The sequence below is a fragment of the Somniosus microcephalus genome, chromosome 19 (assembly GCF_052327205.1).
Source record: "Somniosus microcephalus isolate GS21.2 chromosome 19, FLI_Smic_1.0, whole genome shotgun sequence".
NCBI lineage: Eukaryota > Metazoa > Chordata > Chondrichthyes > Squaliformes > Somniosidae > Somniosus > Somniosus microcephalus.
Genome location: NC_141005.1, coordinates 5,834,619 through 5,850,630, shown reverse-complemented (window position 1 = coordinate 5,850,630; position 16,012 = coordinate 5,834,619). Strand labels below are relative to the sequence as shown.

The 16,012-nt window shown below is 50.1% G+C and overlaps 2 protein-coding genes across 2 annotated transcripts in view; both read left to right on the top strand.

The window, feature by feature from the left end:
- Window positions 1-16,012, top strand: part of rimbp2b (RIMS binding protein 2b) — a 349,606-nt gene that overhangs the window by 30,052 nt on the left and 303,542 nt on the right. Inside the window, exon 2 of the mRNA XM_086011890.1 lies at window positions 10,985-11,125. The gene's annotated coding sequence lies outside the window, so the exon portion shown is untranslated. The remainder of the gene's footprint in view (window positions 1-10,984; window positions 11,126-16,012) is intronic.
- The window catches only part of LOC147103522 (peripheral-type benzodiazepine receptor-associated protein 1-like), a 113,789-nt gene that overhangs the window by 64,376 nt on the left and 33,401 nt on the right, over window positions 1-16,012 (top strand). Inside the window, exon 4 of the mRNA XM_085962168.1 lies at window positions 10,985-11,125. Within this exon, the coding sequence (XP_085818294.1) occupies window positions 10,985-11,125 (141 nt within the window). The remainder of the gene's footprint in view (window positions 1-10,984; window positions 11,126-16,012) is intronic.

The following is a 16,012-nucleotide window of genomic DNA, read 5'->3' as shown; positions in this document are numbered from 1 at the left end:
AAAGTCATTTCCGTTGGAGCCAACGGCTATTTCAGCTTTCGGCCTCCTCAAGTAACAACTGGAAAAAGCCACGCTTCGTTCTATCAATGAAAATCTCCCTTTCGTGGTCGAGTGCGATGCATCGGAGGTGGCGAGCTCAGCTACCTTGAATCAAGGTGGTCGACCCGTTGCATTTCTGTCCAGAACTTTGCAGGGTAGCGAGCTCCATTATCCTCCTGTCGAGAAGGAGGCTACGGCCGTCATCGAAGCTGTACGTAAATGGAGTCATTTTCTCGCTCGTCGCCATTTCACGCTTATAACCGATCAGCACTCCGTGGCCTTTATGCTGGATAACCGGAAACGCACTAAGGTCAAGAACAACAAAATACAGCTCTGGAGAATGGAATTGGCCGCCTTTGGCTACACCATACATTACCAACCCGGCAAAGATAATGTGGCCCCGGATACCCTCACGCGTGCATTCTGCTCTTTCATGTCAACTTCTACTCTTGTGGATCTTCATACTGACTTATGCCATCCTGGCGTTACACGTATGTTGCACTTTGTGCGATCCAAAAATCTCCCATTTTCTACGGAAGACGTGAGAAGAACATGCTCCACTTGTAGAATTTGCACGGAATTAAAACCGCAATTCTTCGGTCCGTCGGATGGCTCGCTCATACACGCTACACAGCCTATGCAGCGACTCAGCATTGACTTTAAAGGGCCATTGCCTTCTTCAACATGAAACACCTACTTGTTTACTATGGTGGACGAATATTCACGCTTTCCCTTTGCTTTCCCCTGTCCCAATATGCTTACTTCCACAGTGATCAAATGCCTCGATCAGGTCTTTTCCCTTTGCGGTACGGCCAATTTCATCCACTCTGATCGGGGTCCCTCCTTCATGTCAAGCGAACTCAAAAGTTATCTTTCCCAACGGGGAATCGCCACAAGTAGAACGACACCGTATCATCCTATTGGAAACGGACAGGTTGAGAGATACAACGCTATCATTTGGAATGCTGTTCGTCTTGCACTGAGGTCACACAATCTACCAGACCAGCAGTGGGAAACTATGCTCCCTGACGCGTTGCATTCCATCAGGTCTCTCCTTTCTACATCCACCAATGTTACTCCTCACGAACGATTCTTCGGGTTCCAGCGTCGCTCCACTCATGGGACGTCCCTACCATCATGGTTGGCAGCTCCTGGCTCCGTGCTGCTCCAAAGATTCGTCCGATCCTCCAAGAGTGATCCCCTCGTCAACAAAGTGGAACTAACGGATGTCAATCCTACATACGCGTACGTGCGGTACCCTGATGGCCAGGAGTCCACAGTTTCCCTTCGGGATCTGGCTCCCTGCCCAACCGGTCCGACGGACCCAATCGATAGAGGGATCTGTATGAACGACGCTGATACGCTGCGCTCCTCCGAGGATGACACCCTACCCGGGACGTCAAGGGATCTGCCAGCTACTCCGCCGGATCAACCCGGGGAACAGAGCGCTCCCCGCGGGATGACCACCCGAAGCCAGGACGCCGGTCAGTCACAGACTACTGAGCAGGATGAAGCCAGCTCTGCGCCTGTGGGGGCCTGCACCCGGAGTCACGATCTCCCCAGTCCCCCTCAGGTCGATCAAGGCGACACGGACTCTGCCGGACCGCCGGTACGAACCAAGCGACCCAGTGACCAAGACACGGTCCGAGGAGACGTGCCTTCCGGCCACAAACAGAGATCCGAAAGGCTGCGGCTATTCGTAGTCCGATTCATTCGGTAGAAGGAAGTTGTCGGACTACCAATCCTTCAGGCAGGAAGAATGACATGAATCTTGCCATTCATGTGGAAATGACTTATGAAATAATACTGGGCGGCCTGCTGGTGGCGCTGTCCAGGGAGAGTATAAATACTCGGGCACGGGCCCAGCTTGCTCAGGACATTCTTTTACAGGAGCTAGTGAAGGACGCAACTAGACCTCCATGTTGTAAAACAGTTGATTAAAGCTTTGTTTAATACTCAGACCAAGTGCCGAGTAGTTTTCTTACGTCACGCTTCTTCACACAAAGGGTGGTGTAAATCTGGAACTCTCTCCCTAAAAAGCTGTGGCTGCTGGGGGTCAGTTGGAGCTTTCAATGCTGATAGCTTGTTGTTGGGTGAGGGTATGGAGGGATACGGAGCAAAGGCGGGTCAATGGAGTTGAGGTACAGATCAACCGTGATCTAATTCAATGGTGCAGCAGGCTCGAGGGGCTGAATGGCCTCCTACTGTTCCTTGTGTTATTAACACCCTGCTCTTCTTCGAATAGTGCCATGGGATCTTTTACATCCACCCGAGGGGGCAGATGGGGCCTCGGTTTAACGTCTCTTCTGAAAGTAGCACATGATTGGGGAGCAGTCGCTGCCACAGCTGACTGCGCTGTGTCTGATTGGCTGAGGGTTCGTGGGTTTATGAGGCTACTTGGGATGTAGTTGTAGCGAGGGATTGGCCAGATGGTGCAATTCCACTGGGATTCCATCGCGTCATTCTCCATCATGTAATTAGCATCAAGGGTGGGCAGTTTTTCCACCTGCCCCTGCACCAGAACATGTGTGTCAATGTCATGTGATTGGGTGGATGTCATGTGCCCAAATTCCCAGCCATTTCTGCCTCCGTTACACTCAGTGTAAGGTAGGAGTGGGTAATGAGGAGCTGAGCTTGGTCAGGGGAGATCAGAGGGGCGCGGCCTCTGCTCCCAAGTGTGGTTGCATCCTGTACAGGCTCACTGTTCGGAAAGGAATGGAAGTGGGATCCCAGGAGGAAGTGCTGCACTGTCGGAGGGGCAGTACTGAGGGAGCGCCGCACTGTCGGAGGGGCAGTACTGAGGGAGCACCGCACTGTTGGAGGGGCAGTACTGAGGGAGCGCCGCACTGTCGGAGGGGCAGTACTGAGGGAGCGCCGCACTGTCGGTGGGGCAGTACTGAGGGAGTGGAGCACTGTCGGAGGGGCAGTACTGAGGGAGCGCCGCACTGTTGGAGGGGCAGTACTGAGGGAGCGCCGCACTGTTGGAGGGGCAGTACTGAGGGAGGGGCGGTACTGAGGGAGCGCCGCACTGTCGGAGGGGCGGTACTGAGAGAGCGCCGCACTGTCGGAGGGGCAGTACTGAGGGAGCGCCGCACTGTCGGAGGGGCAGTACTGAGGGAGTGGAGCACTGTCGGAGGGGCAGTACTGAGGGAGCGCCGCACTGTTGGAGGGGCAGTACTGAGGGAGTGCTGCACTGTCGGAGGGACAGAACTGAGGGAGCACTGCACTGTCAGAGGGGCAGTACTGAGGGAGCGCCGCACTGTCGGAGGGGCAGTACTGAGGGAGCGCCGCATTGTCGGAGGGACAGTCCTGAGGGAGTGCTGCACTGTTGGAGGGGCAGTACTGAGGGAGCGCTGCACTGTCGGAGGGGCAGTACCGAGGGAGCGCTGCACTATCGGAGGGGCAGTACTGAGGGAGCGCCGCACTGTCGGAGGGGCAGTACCGAGGGAGCGCCGCACTGTCGGAGGGGCAGTACTGAGGGAGCGCTGCACTGTCGGAGGGGCAGTACTGAGGGAGCGCTGCACTGTCGGAGGGGCAGTATTGAGGGAGAGCTGCACTGTCGGAGAGTCAGTACTGAGGGAGTGCTGCACTGTCGGAGGGGCAGTACTGAGGCAGTGCTGCACTGTTGGAGGGGCAGTACTGAGGGAGCGCTGCACTGTCGGAGAGTCAGTACTGAGGGCGCACCGCACTGTCAGTACTGAGGGCGCGCTGCACTGTCGGAGGGGCAGTACTGAGGCAGTGCTGCACTGTCGGAGGGGCAGTAGTGAGGGAGTGCTGCACTGTCGGAGGGGCAGTACCGAGGGAGCGCTGCACTGTCGGAGGGGCAGTACCGAGGGAGCGCCGCACTGTCGGAGGGGCAGTACCGAGGGAGCGCCGCACTGTCGGAGGGGCAGTACTGAGGGAGCGCTGCACTGTCGGAGGGGCAGTACTGAGGGAGCGCCGCACTGTCGGAGGGGCAGTACTGAGGGAGCGCTGCACTGTCGGAGGGGCAGTATTGAGGGAGAGCTGCACTGTCGGAGAGTCAGTACTGAGGGAGCGCTGCACTGTCGGAGGGGCAGTACTGAGGCAGTGCTGCACTGTCGGAGGGGCAGTACTGAGGGAGCGCTTCACTGTCGGAGAGTCAGTACTGAGGGAGCGCCGCACTGTCGGAGAGTCAGTACTGAGGGAGCGCTGCACTGTCGGAGGGGCAGTACTGAGGCAGTGCTGCACTGTTGGAGGGGCAGTACCGAGGGAGCGCTGCACTGTCGGAGAGTCAGTACTGAGGGAGCGCCGCACTGTCGGCGAGTCAGTACTGAGGGAGCGCTGCACTGTCGAAGGGGCAGTACTGAGGGAGCGCTGCACTGTCGGAGGGGCAGTACCGAGGGAGTGCTGGACTGTCGGAGGGGCAGTACTGAGGGAGTGCTGGATTGTCGGAGGGGCAGTACTGAGGGAGTGCTGGACTGTCGGAGGGGCTGTTTTTTGGATGAGGTGTTAAACCAAGGCCGCCGTCTGCCCTCTCAGCACTATTTCGAAGAAGAGCAGGGGAGTTTTCCCCAGTGCCCTATCCAATATTTATCCCTCAACCAACATCACTAAAACAGATAATCTGGCCATTATCACATTGCTGTTTGTGGGAGCTTGCTGTGCACGAATTGACTGCCGCGTTTCGCGATATTACAACAGTGACTACACTTCACAAGCACTTCATTGGCTGTACAGCGCTTTGGGACGTCCTCAGGTTGTGAAAGGTGCTGTAGAAATTCACATTCTTTATTTTTTTAGTCCTGTATCTCCCCAGCCTATAGGACTAAACATCTGTCACCCCAACCAAACCTCTTGAGAAATAATGTGTTGATTGAACAACACAAACCATGTTGAGCATCAGATCTGATGAACTATTCTGACACATGATTACACCTAAATATGAGGCGATACATCTTCACTCCCATAATCTCCTGGTACTTGTTCCCGGTGCCACAGAGGGCCAGTGTCACGAGATGTGGTTGGTTGTTTGATTGGAGCACCAGCCTCTCGGGGCTGCGGAGGACCTCCTTCCATGACAGCTGACTCCCCAGGAACACCTGCTCTGGGCTGCTCCTCTTGTGCGACTAGTTGGCCAGCCAGGCTCTGCCTCTGTCAAACTCTTTCAGCAGACTTCCGAGGGGTAGGCAGGAGGCCTGGAATGTGCCGCCAACCTGAGAGCAAAATCGAAAGAAAGAACGAACTTGCATTTCTATAGCGCCTTTCACCATCACCGAACGTCTCAAAGCGCTTTACAGCCAATGAAGTACTTCTGAAGTGTGGTCACTGTTGTAATGTGGGAAACGCAGCAGCCAATTTGCGCACAGCAAGCTCCCACAAACAGCACTGAGATAATGACCAGATAATCTGTTTTAGTGATGTTGTTGAGGGATAAATATTGACCAGGACACCGGGGAGAACTCCCCTGCTCTTCTTCGAAATAGTGGCCGTGGGATCTTTTACATCCACCTGAGAGAGCAGACAGGGCCTCGGTTTAATGTCTCATCTGAAAGACGGCACCTCCAACAGTGCAGCACTCCCTCAGCACTGCACTGGAGCATCAGCCTAGCTTTATGTGCTGAAGTCTCTGGAGTGGGACTTGAACCCACAACCTTCTGACTCAGAGGCAAGTGTGCTGCCCACTGAGCCACAGCTGACACTACCAACGCAGTACTTTTGAAGTGTAGTCACTGTTGTAATGCGGGAAATGCGGCAGCCAATTTGCGCACAGCAAGCTCCCACAAACAGCAATGTGATAATGACCAGATAATCTGTACCAAAAAGTACTTTGTTGGCTGTAAAGCACTCAGGGACGTCCTGAGGTTGTGAAAAGCAGGTTCTTCCTTTCTTTATAGATCATCCATCGAATAGAATGGATGAACAGGCTCGAGGGGCCGAATGGCCTCTTTTCCCCCACTCTCTCCTTGTTTACTGAATAGACCATTTTACAGAATTACATCAATTTCTAACAGAGTTTAATCAGGTTGGCATAATTCTCCCATCCTGCTTTAGCCTCAGCCAGTCGCCATTTTATACAGGCTTTTTAGGTTTTTTACATACAATTTCACATGTTATATAGTTATAGAATATTGGTTATAGAATCTTAATAATGTTTACCAGGTTCACTCTATCCTACACCGTGGTCAGCGAGCATGTCCTACGTTTGCAATGTCACCTTTGGTACAAAATGGGTTAATTGCTTTAAAAAAAAGATAAAGAACTTTACAAAAATAATCTCTAAAGAAGAACTTGCTTTTCTCCAGCGCCTTTCACCACCTCAGGATGTCCCAAAGCGCTTTGCAGCCAATGAGGTGCTTCTTGAAGTGTAGTCACTGTTGTAATAGAATCATAGAGTGAGACAGCACAGGAGGAGGCCATTCGGCCCGTCCTGCCTGTGCCAGCTCTTTGGTCGAGCTCTCCAATTAGTCCCCCTGCTCTTTCCCCATCGCCCAGCAAATGGAAATGTAAAATAAATGTTATACAGAATTACATCGAGTGTACAGCACAGAAACATCCCATCAGGACCGTGCTGGTGTTTCTGCTCCACACGAGCCTCCTCCCACCCCTCTTCATCTCACCCCATCAGCATATCCTTCTATTCCTTTCTCCCTCATGTGTTTATCCAGCTTCCCCTTAAATGTATCTCTGCTATTCGCCTCAACCACTCCCTGTGGCAGCGAGTTCCACATTCTCACCACTCTCTGGGTAAAGAAGTTTCTCCTGAATTCCCTATTGGAGTTATTAGTGACGATCTTATATTGATGGTCCCTAGTTCTGGTCTCCCCCACAAGTGGAAACATCTCCTCTGTGTCTACCCTATCGAACCCCATCATAATCGTAAAGACCTCGATCAGGTCGCCCCCCAGCCTTCTCTTTTCTAGAGTAAAGAGCCCCAGCCTGGTCAGTCTTTCCTGATAGGTTATAACCATAATACAACTCAACCAAGGAACTGGTTAAACCAATAAATAAAATCTATACATTATTTTAAATGTATTGTATTTAACCAGCATGTTATCTGCACAATAAATTTACATTAAAAAAAACCTATATCAATTAGGCAGGAGAATGGGACTAATTGGATAGGAACATGGGAACAGGAGGAGGCCATTCAGCCCCTCGGGCTTGTTCCGCCATTCAATGAGATCATGGCTGATCTGTATCTTTACTCCAGCCACACACCTTGGCTCCATATCCCTTGATACCCTTGGCTGGCAAACATCTATCAATCTCAGATTATTAACTGAGCCCCAGCATCTACTGCACAGTGTGGGAGAGAGTTCCACCCTTTGTGTGAAGAAGTGTTTCTTAACTTCTCTCCTGAGTGGCCTGGCTCTGATTGTAAGGTTATGTCTCCTTGTCCTAGACTCCCCCACCAGCGGAAATAGTTTCTCTCCATCTACCCTCTCAATTCCTTTCAAAATCTTAAAAACTGTAATCAAATCACCCTTTAACCTTCTATATTCCAGGGAATGCAGACCTAGTTTATGTAACCTCTCCCCATAATCTAACCCTTGGAGCCCTGGTAACATTCTGGTGTATCTGCGCTGCACTCCTTCCAAGGCCAATAAATCCTTCCTAAGGTGTGGTGCCCAGAACCGTACCCAGTGCTCCAGGTGTGGTCTAACCAGGGCTTTGTATCGCTGCAGCAAAACCTCCTCTTTATATTCTAGCCCTCTCGTTATAAAGACTAACATTCCATTAGCCTTTTTGATCATTTATTTGTACCTGACCCACTCCATTGTAGCGATCTGTGTACATGGACCCCTAAATCTCTTTGGACCTCCGCTGCTCAGAGCTACTCGGACCGATCCTTTTCAAAGAGCCGGCACAGGCGCGATGGGCCGAGTGGCCTCCTGTGATCCTAACATAAGAACATAAGAAGCAGGAGTCGGCCAATCGGCCCCTCGAGCCTGCTCCGCCATTCAATAAGATCATGGCTGATCATCGACCTCAACACCACTTTCCCGCTCTCTCCCCATACCCCTTGACCCCACTGTAGTTCAAATGTCTGTCAATCTCAGCCTTGAATATATTCACTGACTCCGCCTCCACAGCTCACTGAGGTAGAGAATTCCAAAGATTCACGACCCTCTGAGAGAAGAAATTCCTCCTCATCTCCGTCTTAAAAAAGGCGACCCCTTATTCTGAAACTATGCCCCCTAGTTCTAGATTCCCCCACCAGGGGAAACATCCTCTCAGCATCTACCCTGTCCAATCCCCTCAGAATCTTATATGTTTCAATAAGATCACCTCTCATTCTTCTAAACTCCAATGAGTATAGGCCCAACCTGCTCAGCCTTTCGTCATACGTCAACCCCTTCATCCCAGGAATCAACCTCGTGAACCTTCTCTGAACTGCCTCCAATGCAAGTATATCCCTCCTTAAATATGGAGACCAAAACTGTACGCAGTACTCCAGGTGCGGTCTCACCAACGCCCTGTAAAGTTGCATCAAAACTTCCCTACTTTTATACTCCATACCCCTTGCAATAAAGGCCAACATTCCATTTGCCTTCCTAATTACTTGCTGTACCTGAATGCTAAGTTTTTGTGTTTCATGTACTCGGACCCCCAGATCCCTCTGTACCGCCGCGTTCTGTACTCTCGCTCCATTTAAATAATAATTTGCTTTTTCATTCTTCCTTCCAAAGTGGATAACCTCACATTTTCCCACATTATACTCCATCTGCCACCTTCTTGCCCACTCACTGAACCTCTCTATATCCCTTCGCAGACTCTCTGGGCTGGATTTTCATTAAGCTGTCGGGAAGGAGGCGGGACTACAACTTTCGGGTTTTAGTCCCGCCTCCATCGACGTCCAGCCAATCGACGCGATTTTCCCTTGATTGACCTTGTTGAGCCCACCCAGCGGGCTCAGCAGGCCAATTAAGGGCCACCCGGCAACAGGTGACGTCACAGACTGAAATTTCATCTGTCAAGAGTTTTTGACAGATGAAATATCAGCGTTTCACAGCTGTTTGAAGCTGTCAAACTCTGACAGTCTGACTTCTAACCTGAGTCCTTCTACGCAGACTCAGTTAGAACTCACACCGACACTGAAAGCTGCAGGCTGTCACTTTTGACAGATCGCAGCCATTCAGCTTTCAGTTCCGGCTGAGTGATGGACTCCCGACGCCTAGAGGAAGAAAGGCTGTTAAGGTAAGTACAGGTGATTTAAACTTCTTTACACACTTTAGACACACCAAACACACTTACCTTTGCACTCATGCACCCATCACTCACCTGAACACCGACATCGCGACCCCTCCAAGTCCTTCAACCCGACGGCCCGCCTGCTCTAACCTGGCGTGGTTTGGAGCCGTCGGGAATCCCACACGACACCCCTCAAAATAGGGATTAGGCTAAAAACTGCCTGTTAACTACCTGTTAACAGGCAGTTAATTGGCACTAAACCCTTCCCGCCTCGGGTCGGCGGGTCCCAGTGCGGGGCGGGTACCCGCCTCCCTTGAAACTTACGTGGAGGCGGGTTTTGGGCGGGATGGTGTCGGGACCCCCGAATTCGGGATTTTTGCCCCCTGCACGCCTGAAAGCCTGCCTCACAGCACACTGAAAATCTGGCTCTGTGTGTCCTCCTCACAACTTGCTAACCCACCTATCTTTGTATCATCAGCAAATTTGGCTACATTACACTCGGTCTCTTCATCCAAGTCATTAATATAGATTGTAAATAGTTGAGGCCCCAGCACCGATCCCTGTGGCAACCCACTAGTTACTGATTGCTAACCGGGAAATGACCCATTTATCCCGACTCTCTGTTTTCTGTTAGTTAGCCAATCCTCTATCCATGTTAATATATTACCCCCAACCCCGTGAGCTCTTATCTTTTGCAGTAACCTTTTATGTGGCACCTTATCGAATGCCTTCTGGAAATCCAGATACACCACATCCACTGGTTCCTCTTTATAAGATCCTATAGTAAGAAAACCCACAGAAAGCCAAGTGCTGGTGGAGGAGTTTTCCTCTGACTGTCTCATTAGATAGATATTAAATGTTGAATGAGCTCCTTCGGGGACTCGAGTTACACCTGTACCCTGGAAACACAATAACAACAGACATTTGTACGAGTCGAAAGGCCCATGAATAAATCAGCAGGCTGACAATACAGGGCTGGATTGGGACGGATAGTTGGGAGAGACGGAAACCAGGCAGTCGGGGAGCAGCCCAGCGCTTGAGAGAGAGGCAGATGGTGCATAACCACTTAGAATTATGATTATATTTTTTGAAACTTTAAAAATTTTTAGTTAAGTTGTTGGGGCGGGGGGGGTGGTGGTGGGAGAGGAAACATTGCAGGGATTTACCAGGGGGAGGAAGGCAAAGCGGGGATTTGGCCCTTCCATGATGATAACCTGAGCTGAGCTGTTATTGCCCTGTGATGTGACTGAGCTGTGGAGAAGCGGGGCGATGAGGCCGGATCCCCGGCCCTGGGCTGTAAGAGCAGGGCTGGCACTGCGAGCCCGGCTCCTGTCTACACAGGCTCCTCAATCTGCATCTCACCCCGTAAACACAGCCCGACAATAATGTCAAACCACCCTAGCAGGTCTGCCGGAGAGGAAAGTGTGTGTAGGCGAGCTCAGTGTTGGTGAGACTGTCAAACCCGAGAAGGTCAGTAATCTCCCCCCCAGTTAAGTTCCACCTTTTAATTAAATTGAAACCCGCCTGTTAAATGGGAGTCGAACAAGCGTGGCGACGTCACGCATAATGACACATCTTGTGAAGAGCGAGTGAGGTGTTAATTAATCCGTCTGACAGTCAGCCTGTTTATCCAGGGCCACAGATGCGAGGAGCTTGTGTACAACCGACAGGGGATCCAGGGAGAGGAGGGTTGGTGGGTTGCTGGGTGGGGGAAGGAGGTCTGTTGTGAATTCACTCACCCTCCCAGCCACTGCTCTGTTACCAACGACTTTCACCTTTTGGTTCCCTGCAGCTGAGGAATGAGTTCCTGCCCCTGCATCCTCCTGCACCACAGAAAGACACCCAGCGGCTTCAACAGCTAGAGGAGAAGAACAGGGCTCTTAGAGCTGAGACCACTGCCCTGAATCAGCAAAAGCAGCAGGCAAAGCTTTTAGTGAGTAACTCATCATTGATACTCTCCTGTGTGGTGGTGCGATCGTTGGCTTTCGTTAATCTGCTGCCCCGTGTCCTAACTCTCACCAAGTCCCGTTCACCCATCACCCCCTGTGCTCACTGCCCCGTGTCCTAACTCTCACCAAGTCCCGTTCACCCATCACCCCCTGTGCTCACTGCCCCGTGTCCTAACTCACACCCAGTCCCGTTCACCCATCACCCCCTGTGCTCACTGCCCCGTGTCCTAACTCACACCCAGTCCCGTTCACCCATCACCCCCTGTGCTCACTGCCCCGTGTCCTAACTCACACCCAGTCCCGTTCACCCATCGCTCCCTGTGCTCGCTGACCTACATTGGCTCCCGGTCCGGCAACGCCTCGATTTCAAAATTCTCATCCTCCTGTTCGAATCCCTCCATGGCCTCGCCCCTCCCTATCTCTGTAACCTCCTCCAGCCCTACAACTCTCTGAGATCTCTGCGCTCCTTCAATTCTGGCCTCTTGCGCATCCTCAATTTTAATCGCTCCACCATTGGTGGCCGTGCCTTCAGCTGCCTGGGCCCTGAGCTCTGGAATTCTCTCCACCTCTCTCTCCTCCTTTAAGACGCTCCTTAAAACCGACCTCTCTGACCAAGCTTTTGGTCACCTGTCCTAATATCTCCTTATGTGGCTCGGTGTCAAATATTGTTTGATAATCGCTCTTGTGAAGCGCCTTGGGATGTTTTACTATGTTACAGGCGCTATATAAATACAAGTTGTTAATGTTTGTAATTCTGAAGGCACACTTGGCACTAGCTTCGCGAAAGACTGTAACTTTTCAATGTTGTCTGTGCCTGTCTGTGTGAGGGTGTGGGTGTGTGTGTGTGTGTGTTTCATAGAATCATAAAAAGTTACAGCACGGAAGGAGGCTATTTCGGCCCATCGTGTCCGCGCCGGCCAACAAAGAGCTATCCAGCCTAATCCCACTTCCCAGCTCTTGGTCCGTAGCCCTGCAGGTTACAGCATCCCAAGTGCACATCCAAGTACTTTTTAAATGTGGTTAGGGTTCCTGCCTCTACCACCCTTTCAGGCAGTGAGTTCCAGACCCCCACAACCCTCTGGGTGAAGACATTTCCCCTCAAATCCCCTCTAAACCTTCCACCAATTATTTTAAATCTGTGCCCCCTGCTTTTTGACCCCTCTGCTAAGGGAAATAGGTCCTTTCTATCCACTTTATCTAGGCCCCTCATAATTTTATACACCTCAATAAGGTCTCCCCTCAGCCTCCTCTGTTCCAAGGAAAACAGACCCAGCCTATCCAGTCTTTCCTCATAGCTAAGATTCTCTACTCCCGGCAACATCCTCGTAAATCTCCTCTGTACCCTCTCCAGTGCAATCACATCTTTCCTGTAATGTGGTGACCAGAACTGCACGCAGTACTCTAGCTGAGGCCTAACTAGTGTTTTATACAGTTGAAGCATAACCTCCCTGCTCTTGTATTCTATGCCACAGCTAATAAAGGCAAGCATTCCGTATGCCTTCTTAACCACCTTATCTACCTGGCCTGCTACCTTCAGGGATCTGTGAACATGCACTCCAAGGTCCCTTTGTTCCTCTACACTACTCAGTGTCCTACCATTTAATGTGTATTCCCTTTCCTTGTTAGGCCTCCCCAAATGCATTACCTCACACTTCTCCTGATTGAATTCCATTTGCCACTGTTCTGCCCACCTGACCAATTTATTGATATCTTCCTGCAGTCTACAGCTTCCTTCTTCAGTATCAACCACAGCCGATTTTAGTATAATCTGCAAACTTCTTAATCATAACCCCTATATTCAAGTCTAGATCATTGATATATACCACAAAAAGCAAGGGACCTAGTACTGAGCCCTGCAGAACCCCACTGGAAACAGCCTTCCAGTCACAAAAACACCCGTCAACCATTACCCTTTGCTTCCTGTTTCCGAGCCAGTTTTGAATCCAACTTGACACTTTGCCCTGGATCCCATGGGCTTTTAACTTCATGACCAGTCTGCCATGTGGAACCTTATCGAAAGCCTTGCTAAAGTCCATATAAACTACAGGAAACTTTGTGATACCCGGCACCGACGGGACCGAGCTGTTGCCGATCTATCAAAACTGCCGGACATACCAGCGTTAATGTTGAAGCATACGGAGGTTTTCATCTCCGTATCTGACAACAAACACTGTTGCTTAGCAACAGCTTCTAAACAGTCGGCCCGTACCTTGGAAGCGTCTCTGTAGCTTAGCAACAGCTTCAGAGAGACTTTCCAGAGCCTGACTGTTGAAAAAAAAGCCACGAGAAGAAAAAAAACCTAACAAAACGGCTCCTGATTTCTGCCGGTAGATCGAGGTTTCCGGACATACAACCTCCGGATAAACCAAAGTCTCCTGTACATCAATTGCACTATCCTCATCTACCCTCCTTGTTACCTCCTCAAAAAATTCAATCAAGTTTGTCAGACACGCCCTTCCCTTAACAAATCCGTGCTGACTATCCTTGATTAATCCATGTCTTTCTAAATGAAGATTTCTCTGTGTGTTTCTGTGTGTGTCTGTTTCTGTGCGTGTGTGTGTGTGTGTGTGTTTCTGTGTGTGTGTGTGTGTGTTTCTGTGTGTGTGTGAGTGTGTGTGTGTGTGTGTGTGTGTGTGTGTGTGTGTGTGTGTGTGTTTCTGTGTGTGTGTGTGTGTGTGTGTGTGTGTGTGTGTGTGTGTGTGTCTGTCTGTCTGTCTGTGTGAGAGGGTGTGTGTTTGTCTGTGTGAGTGTGTGTGTGTGTGACAGAGATTGTAAGTCCCGCATTGGACTCGTCAGTCGCCTGCAAACTCATTTTTAATGTGGAAGCAAGACATCCTCGGTTCCGAGAGACTGCCTAAGAAGAAGAGAAGAATGTGAGTGTGTGTGTGTGTGTGTCTGTCTGTGTGAGTGGCTGTCTGTGTGTGTGTGAGTGTGAGTTTGTGTGTGTGTGTTACTGTAGCACAGACTAATTTCAATTAGTTTCAATTATAGTTTCTATTCAGTCTGGCCGCAGTCTTTTAATTTCTAATGAATTCCTATTTGATACAGAATACCGCAAAGTGACTGCTCTTATGAGTGTGGCGAAGCAAAGAGCTATTGTGTAACGTGAGTGGACAATCTCCACGGCAAAGGCAAAGCCACATTTGTGTAATAGATTAACTCGCAGAATATTGGATTGCACTGTGATACAAGCTCTAAAACTAGTGGGAGTCCAAAACCAGGGGCCATAAATATAAGAAAGTCACTAATAAATCCAATGGGGAATTCAGGAGAAACTTCTTTACCCCAGAGAGTGGTGAGAATGTGGAACTCGCTACCACAGGGAGTGGTTGAGGCGAAGAGCACAGATGTATTTACGGGGAAGCTGGATAAACACATGAGGGAGAAAGGAATAGAAGGATATGCTGATGGGGTGAGATGAGTTGGGCCGAATGGCTGTAAATTCTATGTAATTCTATATAAAAAAGAGCAGGGTTGTGAGAATAACTGGAGAGCTCTACCAAAGAGCTGGCACAGGCAGGATGGGCCGAATGGCCTCCTGTGCTGTATCATTGATGATTCTATGATTCTGTGATTGTAGTTACAGTAATGTGGGAGGCAAATGTCTATTTTTAATACAAAAGAAATCTAATCTTAATTAACTGATTTAAGATTTTTTCATTCATTCTGGGGATGTGGGTGTTGCTGGCGAGGCTGGTGTTCATTGCCCGTCACCAGTTGCCCCGAGACGGTGATGGTGGGCAGATTTGATGCACCTGAGTGGAAACTTCAGAGGGCAGTTCAGAATCAAAACTGATGCGGGACTGGAGTCACCTATAGGCCCAGCCCGGGTAAGGACGGCAGGTTTCCTTCCCTAAAGGACATCAGTGAACCAGCTAGGTTTTTACGACAGTCCGACAGATTCACGGTCACTTTTACTGATCCCAACTTTTTATTCCCAGATTTTGTTAAACTGAATTCAAGTTCTCAAACTGCCCCACGGTGGGATTGGTACTCACACTCTCTGGATTATTAGTTCAGTAACATTACAGCAACCCCACCGTATCCAGAAAGACAGGGTGAAAGAGACACCTAAGCTGATGTGGATGTGGATAGATCGAGATCGCGCTGTCATTCCTGACTCATGCCAAAAAAACATTGAGCTGCATTATCGATGTGTAAAAATTTCAACCTGGCTTAGCAACACTGCGTTCAAGGATGTTACAGGTGTGCATGAGCCTTCAATTCTCCCAGTAACTGGTTAAAGGACTCAAAACAGAATTTGCTGGTTAGCAGATGGTGTCTTACCTCGATCCTGAGACCTGTAATTGGTTGCGTTCCATGACACACCTGTACCTCCTGTGCTCTGCACCAGTATAAGGCCACGACAGGTGTAAATAACACAGAGTCATCGGTTGCAAGACATTCACCTTTGCAACTACCGAAAGCCAACTGCCCCTCATCGCAGCGCTCGATTCATCGCATTATTGTAAGCTAGAGTCTGCTTACAATAATGCATTTGGTGCTGGAGCTCCTTTGCTAATCACCCAAGATAAAATTGTGGGGAATAAATTTCCGTTTTTTACACAGCGCGTTGTTGTGATCTGGAATGCGCTGCCTGAAAGGGCGGTGGAAGCAGATTCAATAGTAACTTTCAAAAGGGAATTGGATAAATACTTGAAGGGGATAAAATTGCAGGGCTCTGGGGAAAGAGCAGGGGGAGTGGGACTGATTGGAGAGAATCTTTCAAAGAGCCGGCACAGAAAGAAAGAAAAAGACTTGCATTTCTACAGCGCCTTTCACGACCACCAGACGTCCCAAAGCGCTTTACAGTCAATGAAGTACTTTTGAAGTGTGGTCACTGTTGTAATGTGGGAAATACGGCAGCCAAT